The sequence below is a fragment of the Mesoplodon bidens genome, assembly GCF_964165515.1.
Source record: "Mesoplodon bidens genome assembly, chromosome: 15".
NCBI classification, from domain to species: Eukaryota; Metazoa; Chordata; class Mammalia; order Artiodactyla; family Ziphiidae; genus Mesoplodon; species Mesoplodon bidens.
In genome coordinates, this window is record NC_138171.1 from 53,675,230 (window position 1) to 53,690,160 (window position 14,931).

The 14,931-nt window shown below is 48.6% G+C and overlaps 1 protein-coding gene across 1 annotated transcript in view; it reads right to left on the reverse strand.

Annotated features, from left to right (window-relative positions):
* Positions 1 to 14,931, reverse strand: part of LOC308628654 (BOS complex subunit NOMO1) — a 53,064-nt gene that overhangs the window by 21,984 nt on the left and 16,149 nt on the right. The window contains exons 10-16 of the mRNA XM_081255840.1: positions 13,616 to 13,721; positions 13,274 to 13,424; positions 8,632 to 8,806; positions 7,165 to 7,306; positions 6,013 to 6,144; positions 4,586 to 4,722; positions 2,747 to 2,834 (exon numbers count right to left, since the gene is read on the reverse strand). Coding sequence (XP_081111966.1) covers positions 2,747 to 2,834; positions 4,586 to 4,722; positions 6,013 to 6,144; positions 7,165 to 7,306; positions 8,632 to 8,806; positions 13,274 to 13,424; positions 13,616 to 13,721 — 931 coding nt within the window. The remainder of the gene's footprint in view (positions 1 to 2,746; positions 2,835 to 4,585; positions 4,723 to 6,012; positions 6,145 to 7,164; positions 7,307 to 8,631; positions 8,807 to 13,273; positions 13,425 to 13,615; positions 13,722 to 14,931) is intronic.

A 14,931-nucleotide genomic window follows, 5' to 3' on the forward strand; every position in this document is an offset into this window, starting at 1 on the left:
ATTTCTACTGCGAATCAGACTAAGAATCTTCTACTTAATAGATTTTGTTAAAGATCCAAAAGACAGCCACAGCCTGGACTCCTTCCTATAAATATTCCTAAGATGGGGTATGGGGCAGGGGAAGGCCCAGAAAATTATGGAACAACTGCAAAAACACTTTCATGCCATGAGCTCACGCAGGGTACACTCAGATTAGGGGCATAGGATGTCATTTGCCAGAATAGTCTCTGGAAGGAGCAAAGTGTAACAATGGATTCTCCCAAATGGTCTTTAACCAACATTTTGGCCATATGACCGACCAAAACATGAAATTAGTTCAAATCACCTGTGCTGTTTCTGTCACACTGATCAAGCCTCAATGCAGTTACGAGTAGAAAAAAAATTACTAGGTTTCTTCATTCATTTTGTTTGTTCTTTCATTTGACAAACACTGACAGGGCAACACTCGGGCCGGGTATTGTGCCAGGTGTTGGTACACGGTGGGCACAGATACGGTCCCTGCCTTCGTGGGGCTTGCCATCTACAGAGAGAGAGCATTCGACAGCCACGTGCACACCAGGTGTGACGGGTATGGGCAGGGGAGGAACTGGGCACTGTGGACACGAGCACAGCAGGGAGCTCTCAACGACACTGGGGGGCCAGTCTCCCTGGGGAGTGACACTGGAACCGAGAAGTGATGGGCAGGCAGGCAGAGCTGGGTGAAGAGCGGGTGGGGCAGGGAAAGCACTGAGGTAGAGCACAGCATCTGAACCACAGGCTTGCTGGCTGTCTCCCTAACAGCTGTCTTTCCTGCTTACGTTTAGGGTGAACATGCGCCCAGCCTCGGGCAGCAAATCCAACCTCCCCAGGCTCCCTTGCAGCTAAAAGTGGCCTTGTGACACGGTTCTGGCCGGTAAGACACAAAGTTTCCTTGTGACATGGTTCTGGCCACTAAGACACGAAGTTTGCCCGCCCCTCTCCTCATCTTCCTACCTTAAACATTAAGTTTTCTGGGGCAACAGTAGGCACCTTGAAAACACAAGGTAAGAAATACCAGGGAAAGAGCTAAAAGAATCACGAAGACACCAACCCTAACATCTACCAGCTGCTGAACCCATGCCTGATGCTGCCAGACTTTGCTACTGAGCCAAATTAACCCCACTTGTTGGGGGCTGTCGTACAGATTTTGTGACCTGCAGCCAACGGCATCCTGATGAAAACACAGGACAGAGTGAATGGAGCAGAGCGTGACAGGCAGAGCTAGATTATACAGGAGCTCAAGGTCTGACTAATAAGTGTTTCATACAAGAGAACCCCTATCTGTGGGGCATACGTTCTAAGACCCCCCGTGGATGCCGGAAACCGCAGATAGTACCCAACCCTCTACATATTATGTTTTCACGTTCACTAACAGGTGGGTAATGTATACAGCAAGGACGTGCCAGACAAAGGGACGATTCACATCTCCGGGCTGGACGGGAGCAGGATGGTGAGAGATTTCATCACGCTACTCAGAATGGCATGCAATTGAAAACTTATGAACTGTTTATTTCTGGAATTTCCCATTTAATATTTTTGGACCACAGCTGACCACAGGTATCTGAAACTGTGGAAAGTGAAACCATGGGTGAGTGGGGATGACTGTATCTTATCTTGAGAACCAAGAGAAGTCACTGAATTATTCATTAGGAAAATGCAAAATAAAACCACAATGAGATACTACTTTACACCCACCAGGATGGCTAAAAATCAAAAAGATAGTAACAAATATTGGTAAAGATGTGGAAAAACATGAACCCTCAGGCATGGCCGGTAGGAATATCAAATGGCAAATACAGCCTTTTCAGAAAACAATTTGGCAGTTTCTTTAAAAATTAAACATAAATTTATTATATGATTCCATTCCTAGGTATCTACCGAACAAATGTCCAAACAAAGACTTGTACACAAATGTTCATAGCAACATTATTCATAATAGCCCCAAGCTGGAAACAGTTCAAACACCCACCAACTAGTGAATGGATACACAAACTGTAATATATCCATGCAATGGAATACTATTCACCAATAAAAAGGAACAAATTATTAATACCTGCTACAACCTGGGTGAACTTCAAAAACGTTATGCTAAGTGAAAGAAGCCTAAAAAGTAACAGTATTGTATGATTTCATTATATGAAATGTCCAAAAAAGGCAAATCCATAGAGACAGAAAACAAATTAGTGGCTGCCTAGAGCTGGGAATAGAGATCAAATGTAAACATGCAGGAAGGATATTACTGGGGTGATGCAAATGTTCTGAACTGGATTATAATGATGGTTGTAAAGCTCGGTATAGTTACTCAACATCACTGTACTGAACACATTTTAAATGGGTGAATTTTATGGTCTGCAAATTGCATCTCAATAAAGTCATTAACAGACAGAGAAACCACTGAAGGACTTTAAGCAAGGCGGGAGATGATCCAATCTTTATCCTAAAAAGATCACTCATCAGGAGAGGTCATGGGCTGATGGTGCAATGCTTTTAGAAGTGAAAAGGGCCCAGTGGTCTGGCCCCAACTCCAACCCGAGAGCCCGGGAACACGTGCCAGCCCCCACCTCTGTTTCTTTGGGTAAAAACGCTGCTCCCTCCAGAAGAGCTAACCACAGCCAAAGTTGACAGCTTGATGCAAACTGAACCAAGATAGGGAAAAACGCCTTTAAAACCACCCTCTGGTGCCTTTCCATTTCTCTCACTCGTAGCACATCAATCCTTCCAGACTCACCGGGCTTGGACAGGCAGAATCGGTTGACGCCTTTGGAGAGGTTATAAATCCCCACGTTCTCAGGTCCATTTCCATCCTGATAAAATTCCTAAGGGACCAAAGCCAATACAATGACTTACTAGGGGAGATGGAGACACAGCGATGATTAATAATATTTCTGTTTCTGAACCAGTCATCTGTTTTGCCCATTAATCATGTGAGCAGCTGGGTGCCACAGGAAAATCAAAAAGCTTCCAAAACTTCCAACAAAAACGTGATCTTTTTCATTCAATCAACTAATATTTATTGAGTACCTGCTATGCGGCAGACTCAAGGCTGGGCCTTGGTTGCTGCCGTGGCTCTTGTTTTCAGGGAGGCTTACATTCTAATATGGGAAAGAGAAAACCCAGGTAGTCAACAAAGAAGTCAGTAGATTTCAGCTAGGAAGTAACAGAGCTTACAGAGAAATAAACAGGGAGCAGAATAGAGAGGGACCACCGCAGAGGCCTGTTCAGCTTGGCCTCAGAACAGACCCCTCCTGAGCAGGTAACATTGGGGCTGCAGCCTGAGTGATGAGAAAAAGCAAATACGCTCAGTTGTGCAGAAGACACGTCATTCCAGGCAGAGAAGAGTATGTGCAAAGGCCCAGAGAAGGGACCGAGCTTGGTGTGGAACTGCCCGAGGCAGCCGGTATGCCGCGGCCCAGTGAGCGAAGGGGAGAGGGGTAAGGGGTAAGGTACGCGTTAGCGAAGGGCTGGCCACTGTTAAGGAAGATGGATCTCCGTCTAAGGGAAATGCAAATCCACTGGAGGGTTTAAGGGAAGGAATGGTTTCCTAAATGTCTATTACTTATTCTCAACTGGATATTAATCAACCCATCTCTCGTAACAAAGCTGTTTGTTGAGCACTTGTAGTTAAGTGGTTAGAGCATTCAACTGGTGTTGGAGACACCAGTCTCACTGCCTCTGGTGTCTAATATAAGCGGCCACTTAATTGCCATTTGCCTCTGTTTCTCCACTAGGACCTGACAGTGACATCTGCCATTGTTGGAAGTCACAAAATTATATAGGGTTTCCCTGGTGGCGCAGTGGTTGAGAGTCCGCCTGCCGATGCAGGGGACGCAGGTTCGTGCCCCGGTCCGGGAGGATCCCGTGTGCCGTGGAGCTGCTGGGCCCGTGAGCCATGGCTGCTGAGCCTGTGCATCCGGAGCCTGTGCTCCGCAACGGGAGAGGCCACAACAGTGAGAGGCCCGCGTACCGCAAAAAAAAAAAAAAAAAAAAAATTATGTAAAGTTCATGAATGGGTCTACATAGCTGTACACAGGTGCTCCCTTTCCTGAAACCCACTGCGTACACTGCCAATCCAGCTGCAGAGACTACAAGAGAATAACCAACTCTGTCCTCAGCTGCACCTGTTCATAAACAACAGCAGTGTATGGCCAGGAAAACTTCAAATACATAAGAGGTTTACTTAAACCTTATCATGCCCCTGGGGAGTGAGTATTATGATCTCAATTTTAGAGGAGAAAACTGAGGCTCACAAACACTAAATGAACTTGCCCAATGCTACAGAGCCCACGTGCTTTGCACTCCGTCAACAGCTTCCCCAAATCACTAGTCAAAGTTAGAATTTAATGTGAAGCCAGGACAAGGAAATCTCCCAAACAAAGGCATCTTTCCACTAAGGGAATTAAAATGCTTCCTCGTGGTGCTTTCCGTAATAGGTGGGAGAGTCGAGGGGCAGAAAAGGGAATCCGCCTTGACTATCTATGCTGATAAGACTCTTAGCATGCTAGTCCTTCTTGCTCTCCAAAAGGCGAGTGTCCTTCCACATAAGAGAATCCTCAGAAGCCCCGCTTACCAGAGTGATGGCGTGAGAAAGGGAGCATCTCAGCATATATCCTGTCTGCCTGAACTCAATCGCTGACACGTCGTCCTCCAGAACCTCCACCTCTAGACTCTTGTTCTTCCAGCACCAATCTTCATGCAGGATGCTGACTGCAAAGGACACAACATACACCCACGTGGGAACAGAGCACACCGCCTCCCTGAGTGCCCCCAGAAAAACAGTGCTGATGAATTCTTTGTGTGAGCCTCTATACACATACATACCAACAAATATGTGTGTGTGTGTGTGTGTGTGTGTGTGTCAGTATACACATAGAGCTAATCACAGTGGGAATAAGTAACTGCTGAAGAAAAACTGAAACCAATGGCCATTAAAATCACCAAGAAAGAAATTCAACTGGGCCTAAGAGCCGACTACAAGTAAGACATTCAGGGATTGGCAAACTTTTTCTGTAAGGCATGAGAGAGTAAATATTTTCACCTCTGCGGGCCCATGGTCTCAACTATTCAACTCTGCCTCTGCAGCACACAAGCAGCCACAGACAATAAACAAACAAGTGGGCGTGGCTGTGTTCCAATAAAACTTATTCATAAAAACAGGCAGTCGCCCTCAGCTCATAGTTTGCCAACACCTGACATAACAGAAAATATAATTCCTCAGAAAAATCAGCCTACTTTATAAGCCATTCACTGCCAGCAGCTCCCAGCTAAATTTTGACAGCAAAAATACAAGCAAAGGGGGCTTCCCTGGTGGCGCAGTGGTTGGGAGTCCGCCTGCCGATGCAGGGGACACGGGTTCGTGCCCCGGTCTGGGAAGAGCCCACATGCCGCAGAGCGGCTAGGCCCGTGAGCCATGGCTGCTGAGCCTGCGCATCCGGAGCCTGTGCTCTGCAAGGGGAGAGGCCACAACAGTGAGAGGCCCGCCTACCGCAAAAAAAAAAAAAAAAAAAAAAAAAAATACAAGCAATGGGAGCTTCTCAAGAAAGGCGGAGAAAAGAGAAACAACATTTGCCAGCACCTTCTGCTTCCAAGGCCCTGTGCAAGGGGCTTCACATACTGGATTTCATGAGTCTTACATTCTGCAGAAAGGTTCTATGACTCCTATTTCAGAAGGGGAAACTGAGTCTCAGGGAGATCAAGTAAGCTGCCTCGCTCACACAGCTGCTAAGTGGTAGAACACGTCCGTGTAATTATTTCACACTCTTTTCCGGCATTTAGAAATAAAACGGCATGAGAAGAAGTGTGTGGGTCATCCTGATGAGGCGGCGGTCAGTTCATAAAGCCTCAACTTCTGCATTACTGCCCAAGGCTAAATAATGCACATTCAAGGTCAAGGGGTAAAGAAGAGTTAAACAAGTACAACTGTACAGCTGGGATGCAACTTGAGAGCAGGTTTCTAGAAAGTTTAGAAAGACGGGAAGTGCTGCCTTCGGTTCTTACTTTTGTATTTTCCGGGCAGCACGTTGTCAAACGTGAAAGTCATAGAGTTGACCTTGCCGGAGAGCTGGAGGCTCCGCTTCTCGCCCTGGCGGCTCAGGGACTGCAGGGTCACCAGCAGGTCACCGCAGGTGTCTGCAGAGAAAAGATGCGGGGGCCTCACTTGACTGCCTTGTAAACCATAGCACCCGTTCGAACCCTCCATCTCTGTGTGCTGCTTCCCACCGCTTAGCTCCTGAAGGACAGTGCCAGGAGGTTCCTTCAAAGCTAACATGCATCTACTTGATTCTAGGAAGTCTCCCCCTATGCTTATCATTGGTACCAAACAATGAAGCCACCCAGCAATTATTGCATTGGGGGAAGTAATATCTATGGAGCATCAACAGGAGCCAGAGAAAAATAGACAAAGGTGATAAAACTTTATTGAAAATCCACTTCATACCAGGTATAGAACTGGGCCCTTTATCATCATCATAATAATATTACTAATAATGGCAAAGATTTATATGGCTCTTGCTGTGTTCCAGGTACTTCCAACAGCTATACATACAGTAACTCATTTGATCCTCACAACTGCCCTGTGAGATAGGTACTATTAACATTTCCACATTACAGATGAGGGACTCAAAGCACAGAGAGGTTAAGTAACTTACCCCAGGTCACACAGCGAAGGTTCAAGCCCATGTGGTCTGGTTCCAGAGTCTATGATCTTAGCCACTGTGCTACACTGCCTCTTGACATGACCGCATTTAAGCCTCATTAAAACCCTGAGAGCAGCAGTATTCCCATTTTACAGAAGAAAAACTGAGGCTGGGCAAGTACATGCTTACAGTCTCACAGTGGTAAGTGAGAGTTGAGATGGAAACCTGGGCCCAACTACCGTCTTCCTTTCAGAATCAGAGGGCAATAAAAAGAAACCCACATTTTCTTCTGGAAGCCAAGGCAGCATTACTCAAAGAGAAATGTTATGGTGATTGTGGCAATTATTCAGAAAGAACTGCACACTACACAGACTCTCAGACAGACACCACTCCCCTGGAGCAGCTTCTGCTTTTACCTTCAATGCTGCCCAGTGAGGAAAAGCTCACCAAAGTCCCACCTCTCCCCACTTACTTCTTTGAACCTATCTGTTCTTGCTTTCAGTTGACACCTTACCCAAACAAGAGACTTTCCCTGAAACCGATGCCAAAAACTGCACGAAGGCCACGTCCATCACAGGCCTGTCAGTCACAGCCAGAAGCAGCATCTGAGGCTTCAACATCAGCCCCGCTCTGGTCTCCGCCTCAGGAACCATCACCTGCGGGACACACAGAACAAGGTCAGCGGCTGCATCAGGGCCGCTGCTCCCTGGCCGACATGGCACCAGAACATCCACCTGGGCCCAAGGCTAAACGGATTCTGTAGGACGAAGGTTCATTCCTAGGCCTAGTTTTATAATCACAACAAATCTGCATACAGCCGGTGTGAAGAAAACATATTTCTAAGCAGACATAAAACACTAGCCTTCAGCAGCACCAGGGTGTACACAGAAGCGTATCAGGGCATGCAAAGCTGTCATTGATCATGTGCACCCAGGTGGAAACCATACTAAATCCCAGAACCTGATCCTGGCTTGAGGTCACTCGTGACACGAGCTGTGAACTTGTGGATGCCATGTGGATGACCATCAGTGGAACGGGGCCATTTCTTCTTCCCTCATCTCTATGTGCCTTTCTCAAGCTCACAGGAGGGACTGGGAGGGGAGGTGGTGCTCGCCTTCTTCATCCCTGGTAGAGACCACATTCTGGAATGGCCCTTCCCTGGACAAGGGCCTCTAAAGGCTTGTCCGTGTGGCCAATGTCACAAGACACTGGCTGGCTGGTAAAGGAGTTGCCCACCCACACAGTATGCTGTTCGTGGAAGCAGGGTCAAGGCTGTGCGCCCACCTCATCTCCTTAGCCAGGGGGGATCCCACTGGCCCTACAGGAGAGCAAAGTCTTAGAAGGACCCTTCCCAGTCCCCTCCCCTGCTCTTCCCTAGGGAGCAGCTGACTTGATGGGTGAGAGCCTGAGACCCCAGGGGGCCGGTGACCTGACCTCCACGTCTGTCTCATCTCTTGCCCACTGCCCCCACCAGTGCTCAGGCTTTCACCCTGATGGTGAGACTACAAGCCAGGGTCTCCCCTGCTTCTCCACCTGCCTGGATGGAGAAATCAGGTGGTGCCTGCCCAGCGTCTTCAATTTACAGCAAGGCAGGAAAAGGGAAGCTGTGTTTGGCCTCAGGGTCCAGAAGCCATGCTCTGTGGATGTTACTGAGCTGCCATTGATAAAGAGTTCACTGCGATCTCCTCTGGGGACCCGTGGATATTCAACAGCAGCCAGAAGCCTGAGAAGGTGGAGGCGTGACTGGCAGCCTGATACTAACACCTAATAAACATCAGGACTGGAAAAGAGAAAGGCCTGTTGCATCACCTTCAAACCAGCTACCTGTCTGCTCTACTAACTGTGACATGCAGGAATGTAAAGATTTCAAAATAAGAAGTTGGGCATGGAAATGCTCCTTCTCTAATCCCATTTTAAGATAACCCTTTTTAAATCATTGGTGTTTCTTCAAATATCTTAAATAGAACAAAACTCGTCATACCTGGACTTTGTAGGTCCCTGGTTTTGCTTTAAAACAGAATGATCCCTGAGCATCCATCTCCACGGTGACCAAAGACTTGTCCTTGTCTTGAGAGGACAGGACAACTTTGTATTTACTCATCTGCTTGACAGTGTCGGGGAAGCGAATGATTGATATCTGGCCACAGACACTGAACCTGCAACAAGGGGACCATTCATTCCAGCATGAGAACTCAATTATCACAGGAAAGGTGCTTAGCAACCCAAACTATGCATCCCTCTTTCAGCCCTCGTCCCTAAGACTTGTATGATCTTAATGAAGAGACAGGAATGTAGCCAAAATGACTCCAGTTTTAAAAGCACCCTTTAGAAAGACGATTGGACCTCTTTCTGCATAAGGAAAAGGCAGAGCGAGGGCCCGGGGCCCGGGGCAGGGCTGTTCGTATGTTCTGGGTGACATCTGGCCATCCTCCACTGCAGAAGCAATTTTCAAACAATCTGTGGATGACAAAAATGCTTCAGATAGGGCTTCCCTGGTGGCGCAGTGGTTGAGAGTCTGCCTGCCGACGCAGGGGACACGGGTTCGTGCCCCAGTCCGGGAAGATCCCACATGCCGCGGAGCGGCTGGGCCCATGAGCCATGGCCGCTGGGCCTGCGCGTCCGGAGCCTGTGCTCCGCCACGGGAGAGGCCACAACAGTGAGAGGCCCGCCTACCGCAAAGAAAAAAAAAAAAAAAAAAGCTTCAGATAATTGGGTCGTTGACGGTGGAGCAGCCTCAAACTGAGAATGTAGACTAGTCCTTAAAAGCAAGAGCTGTATGCTGCCTATGAAAGTGTGGTATTACCCAGGGGACAAAACAAGGCAGGGTTATCAAAGACACCTTCCTCGCCTGTGATTATATATAATGCACAGATAAAAGCAATCTGAGAGATCTGAATAGGAAAGGTAATTAAGTTAAACAAAAATGCAGAGCTAACTGAACTCCTTAGGAGCTAGGAGCCACAGAAGCAACTTATAAGTGAAAAGCCCTATTAACGTAATGGCTCAGACTGGAGACTGCAATGAGCGGCATGTAAAGTGCTACAAGGCACACCTCCAGAAGCACATGAAAGGCACATCCGCTCGCTAATAAACACCAACGAAGCCTGGCGTCCGTGGAGTGACCGTCTTCATTTTTAGTCAGTTGGTGTGTTTAAGTGTAATAATGTCCCACAGCTGGAGGCCACAATCGCTTCTTCAACTGCCTAAAGGTTATATCTTCTAATCTTAAAGAGAATCACTTTAGATAAAAATTCAGTTGTGCCTTTTGACAGAAGGAGAATAAAAAATGCCGGATTCAGTGTTGGATAATTATGGGGCGCACTAAATGCTGGCACACCCACTCTGCTGCAAAGAAAAAACAGCAGAAGGAACAAGAAGGCGGTGGAACGCTGTGTGTGTGAAGTCCAGGAGTGAAGGAAAGCACAGCCGTCTCCCTAAAGGGATGTGACCAGCCTGGCCATGGGGGCTCAGGCTGGACAGTGAGGGGCAAGACGCCACAGCCCATGCGCCAAGTCACACCAGCCACCTGTTTTGGGAGGGACTGTGAGCTAAGACTGTTTTCACACTTTTAAAGGGGAAAAAAAAATCAAAAGATTATTTCCTGACATAATAAATGACATGCTACTATGACGTCAGTGTCCACACATAAAGTTTTCCTGGAACACAGCCAAGCCTGTTCATTTATGAACTGTCTGTAGTGGGTTTCGTCACAGAGACCTTATCAGCCCGTGAAGTCTGAAATATTTATTCTCTGGTCCTTGACAGACAAACTGTGCCAGCCCCTGATCTAGATTCAAAGGTTTGCCTTTTGGTTCCCTACTGTGTACTACCAGAGAAAATGGATAGGAAGGGACTACTGATGGAATTATTCTCAAGGACCTTCCATATTCCCTTCACTTGTGCCCACGTTGCGGGGGAAGTCCCCTTATTCATTCCAAGTTGAACCTCTTTGCCTACGTTTTAAATATTTTAACCATACAATCAGTTTTATCTCGTATTCTCAATTAAAGATAAGTGTCCAATTACCCTAAACCTCAAATATATATTGGTTTAGCTTAGAAAAAGAACTAAAAAGCCAGCAAGACAGTGTTTTGTTATACTGAAGCTCTTAAAAATTGATGTGTCACTAAATTATTTCATCAGGATTTAATACATTAATGAAGAGAAATCAGTAATTTTGGTGCATCGTGAGACAACTATATTCTCATTACCATTTAGACAGAAGTCAGAGTTTGATTTTCAAATAAATTAGCAAATAATTTTTTAAAAGGGAAAAACAGAAAGAGTACGAAATATCAATGAATTAAAAGGCAAACGGGCCAAAAGGAAAATGATGAATTTTTCCAATGATGCTCAACAAATGTTGTTTCTCTTTCTTTGACCCAAATATTCCACTTTAAAGAAGAAAATAAATATAAAATTAAATTACGTTTCCTCATTTCCATGAATGGCACCTCCTCCATCTACCTGGATGCTCAAATAGGAAATCTGGGCTCTGATGCACAAAGCCTCCATATCACTCATCAAATCCACCTACGCCTCCTCCCACCCCCGCCAGCAGGGTCCCAGGTTCCACTGGTCACCATCTCCTCCAGACAACTGTCACACCTCCCATCTACGCCCTCCACTTATACTCTGGCTTTTCTCCAATCCACTCTCCACACAGCAGTCGGGAGGAAAAAAAAGACAAAAAAACAACAACAACAACAAAAACTTTCCAAAATGCCCTGATCCACGCGGCTCCACTGATGAAAACTCGTCAATGGTTTCCCACTGCACTTGGGGAGAAGCCCATCCCCACAAGATGGCTACAAGGCCACGTGGCCCTCCAGCCTCACCATCGCCCCCAGCCACGCTGGCTGTCCCCACCCCGACCCCAGAGCTCCCCTGTCCCCTCCAGGCCCTGGCACACACTGTCCCCTCTGCCTGCCAAGCCCTCCACTCGGCTACCTTTCGGTCCTCCCAAAGGTCTCGGCTTCCACAGCGTCCCACCTAAACAAAGTCCCCTCGGAGTCCCCGAGCTCTCCCTGCACACCCACCCCAACTTACCGTCACTGACTCCTCGTCTTCAGTCTGTCTCCTGGACCCCTGCCTTTGTGACGTTAGCCTGGTTCCCTGTACACACCCAGCACCTATCACGGTGGCTCACCTGGAGTCGCTGCTCAGAACTGTTTATGAGGGAAGCAGGGAGAACTGCAGCCCAGGAGTCACTTCCTGAGGCTCCACCACGACACACACGGCAGCAGGCTCCACGGGTGCTCTGCTTCCTCACCTGCCTTTCAACACTGAACCCCGGACCCGGACCCCCCGCCTGCCTACAGACAACGGTCACCTCCTCAGCAACCAAGCCAATAAAGCATGCCTTCAGGGCTCAGCTCCTGGACCTCCGGGACCTTCGGGAGGTCACACCTAACCCCCCGCCCCAGGTTCTCCTGAGGCCGCCTCGAAGGCTGACATTCTATTTCCGGTCCACTGATCCACTTCTACCTGCTCTTACACATCCGAGGTTCTGGCTGCCACCTGCGGCCGAGTCTTCCCGATTTACAATCTATCCAAGCACGTGGTGGAGAGCGCCACCTAGTGGGCCTATGGACTGCCGCGGCCAAAACTGAAGCTTCATCCCCGACCGGCTCCTCTCCCCGTCCACAGGCATCCTGCCTCTCGGGCTGGGAACTCTGAGACATCTTCCCGATCTGTCCCTGACTTCCCTATAAGACAGGCCCTCGCCAACTCTGCTTTCAGGCCTCCCGCACCCTCTCCTGTCCCCTTCGAGGCCCTCCCCCCAGCCGTGGCACCACAGTGTCTCACTGAAGACAAAAACCTTACCACGTTACCTCTGTGCTCACACCGTTCACCGGCCCGTTGACTTTTCTCCCTGGTGGAGAAAATCCCCGTCTTCCAACGGGGAGTGAGGAGGCCCTCTGACACCTGCCCCCTTCATCCACCCAGCACTTTACACTCCAGCAACACCAAGTGCTATGCCCCCATCCGCACCGCGCTGCTCTGAGAGGCCACTCTCCACGCAGACCCTGCTCGCCACTCCCCACCCAGTTAAGTTACTGTTTAGTGAGCACCTATTGCCAAGGAGGGATGGCAGCCTCCCCATTCTATAGGTGACACACGGATAAGAGAAAGACCCAAACTCTGACTCCAAGGCCGGGGTTCTCCGCACTAGACACTGCCACTACTTGATAAAACTATAGGAATTCAACCACGGGATATCCCCTCACAATTCACAATAAGTACAACAAAGTGGGAAGAACTGTGACAACGACCCGAAGCATCTTACAGCAAACGTTCTCAACCAAGTACATTATCTTCCAGTGAAGCCAAGGCAGGCCTCACAGATGTGAAGTCAGGCACAACAGATCTTCTTCTAACTTGAACCCACTTTAACTTTGAAGCAAGATGATTTTCTTGAAGCAGCTAACAGTTAAGCACATTCAGTTTATAACACTTAGCTCTGATCTTTCTAAAGAAACCAGCCTGAGTTTCTCCATAGGTGTCTGAGACTGGAATGTGGACCCTTGGCAGAAATGCATGGTCAGATCAAAGGTGGTCTTGTCCTCCACTGGCCGCCAACATAAGCACCGGCCCTTCCAGGCCCCGCACACCCGCCTTACCCTGTGGCGATGATGTCAGCCAGCTGAGGCGTGTTGGGTGCGATTTTGATTGAGACGGTTTCAAAGTAGAGGTGCTCCTTCTGGGCGTGGATGGTGTATGTCCCAGTTGTTATGTTCTCCAGACGGAATGAGCCATCAGCTTTTGTTTTGACTGTAAAACAAAAACAGGCCAACAAAGGATGAGACAAAAACAACTGTGTAGTCCTCATCTACACAGGGATACTCGAGACCAAAATCTGGCATGTTTTCATAGAGTCGTTAAGATTTTCTTTCCTTTCCATTCCTCTCTGTGAGCAAAACCCAGCCCAGGCAAACAGGCCAGGGCCCAACGTGTCTGCCCACCTTTGATCTGGTTGTTCAGGGTGACCACCGCGTCCGGGACACCCTCTCCTTCGGGTCCGTTCAAGACCCTCCCAGTGACAGAGAATCCCATGACGTGGAACATAGGCTAGAAGATGAAGAACAGGGAGGAGGCTGTCATGTCCTTGAGTCGCAGAAGCCCCCCTCATGCCCCTCATGCCGCCACTCAGCACCCCTGCCTACACTGCCTTCTGGTGCCCCGTGCCAGCCAGCTCCCTCCCAGCTCACCCACCCGCAGCCCCTTCCCAGGTCTTGTCTTCCGCTTGGTTTATGTGTCTGGGCCCTCCTCGCTTGTGAGGGCCAGGGCTTGGCTCTCTGCACTCAGCTGGGCTTCAGCCACCCTGATCTTGGGTTCCTGCATGCTTTCCCCACGAGGGGCTTTCACACTGGCTGCTCCCTCAGCCTGGATCTCCTCCCACACCTGCAGAGGACGGGGGAGAGGCCACCCCTTCTCGTCCTTCAGGTTTAGCTCAAACTGTCACCACCTCTGAGATGCTCTAACTACCCTCTCTCGGGAGCCCCTGCCTCACGCCCCAGCCAGTTACTGTCCATCACACTAACCTACTTTCTAGGCTTCAGCAAAAACCTCCCCAATATCTGGTATGTCCTTGTTTGGTTTCTTCTAGTTTGTCTACCTCCCACTAGAATGTGAGCTTCATGAAGATAGGGACCTTTTCTGTCTTAGTCACCTGCTACACAGTAGGCACTCAATAAATGACTCCTGAATGAATGGATGCATGCATGCATGCACGCATATATGCAACAGCATTTGGGCTCTAATAAAATAAAATGGCTTCCTCTTTAGTCAGGTAGCTCTTCTTCTTCTTTTTTTTTTTTTTGCGGTACGCAGGCCTCTCACCGCTGTGGCCTCTCCCGCTGCAGAGCACAGGCTCCAGACGCGCAGGCTCAGCGGCCATGGCTCACGGGCCCAGCCGCTCCACGGCATGTGGGATCCTCCCGGACCAGGGCACGATCCCGTGTCCCCTGCATCGGCAGGCGGACTCTCAACCACTGCGCCACCAGGGAAGCCCAGGTAGCTCTTCTTGATCCTTCTAAAAAGACGTGGTTAACCCACTTATTAAATTATATATTCACTCAACAATCACTTTTATTAGGCACCTACCATGTCCCTGGCACTAAATCACGTGTTAGGAATACAGTAAAGAATAAGACTCAATGGTCCCGACCTCATACAGCTTACAAGCCACTCCCTGAAATTCCATTCATGTCTGTTTAAAACCTTGCATTTGGTTGTGATCTGGGAAATGTCTTTCCCCACTCACCTGCCCCCATCCTTC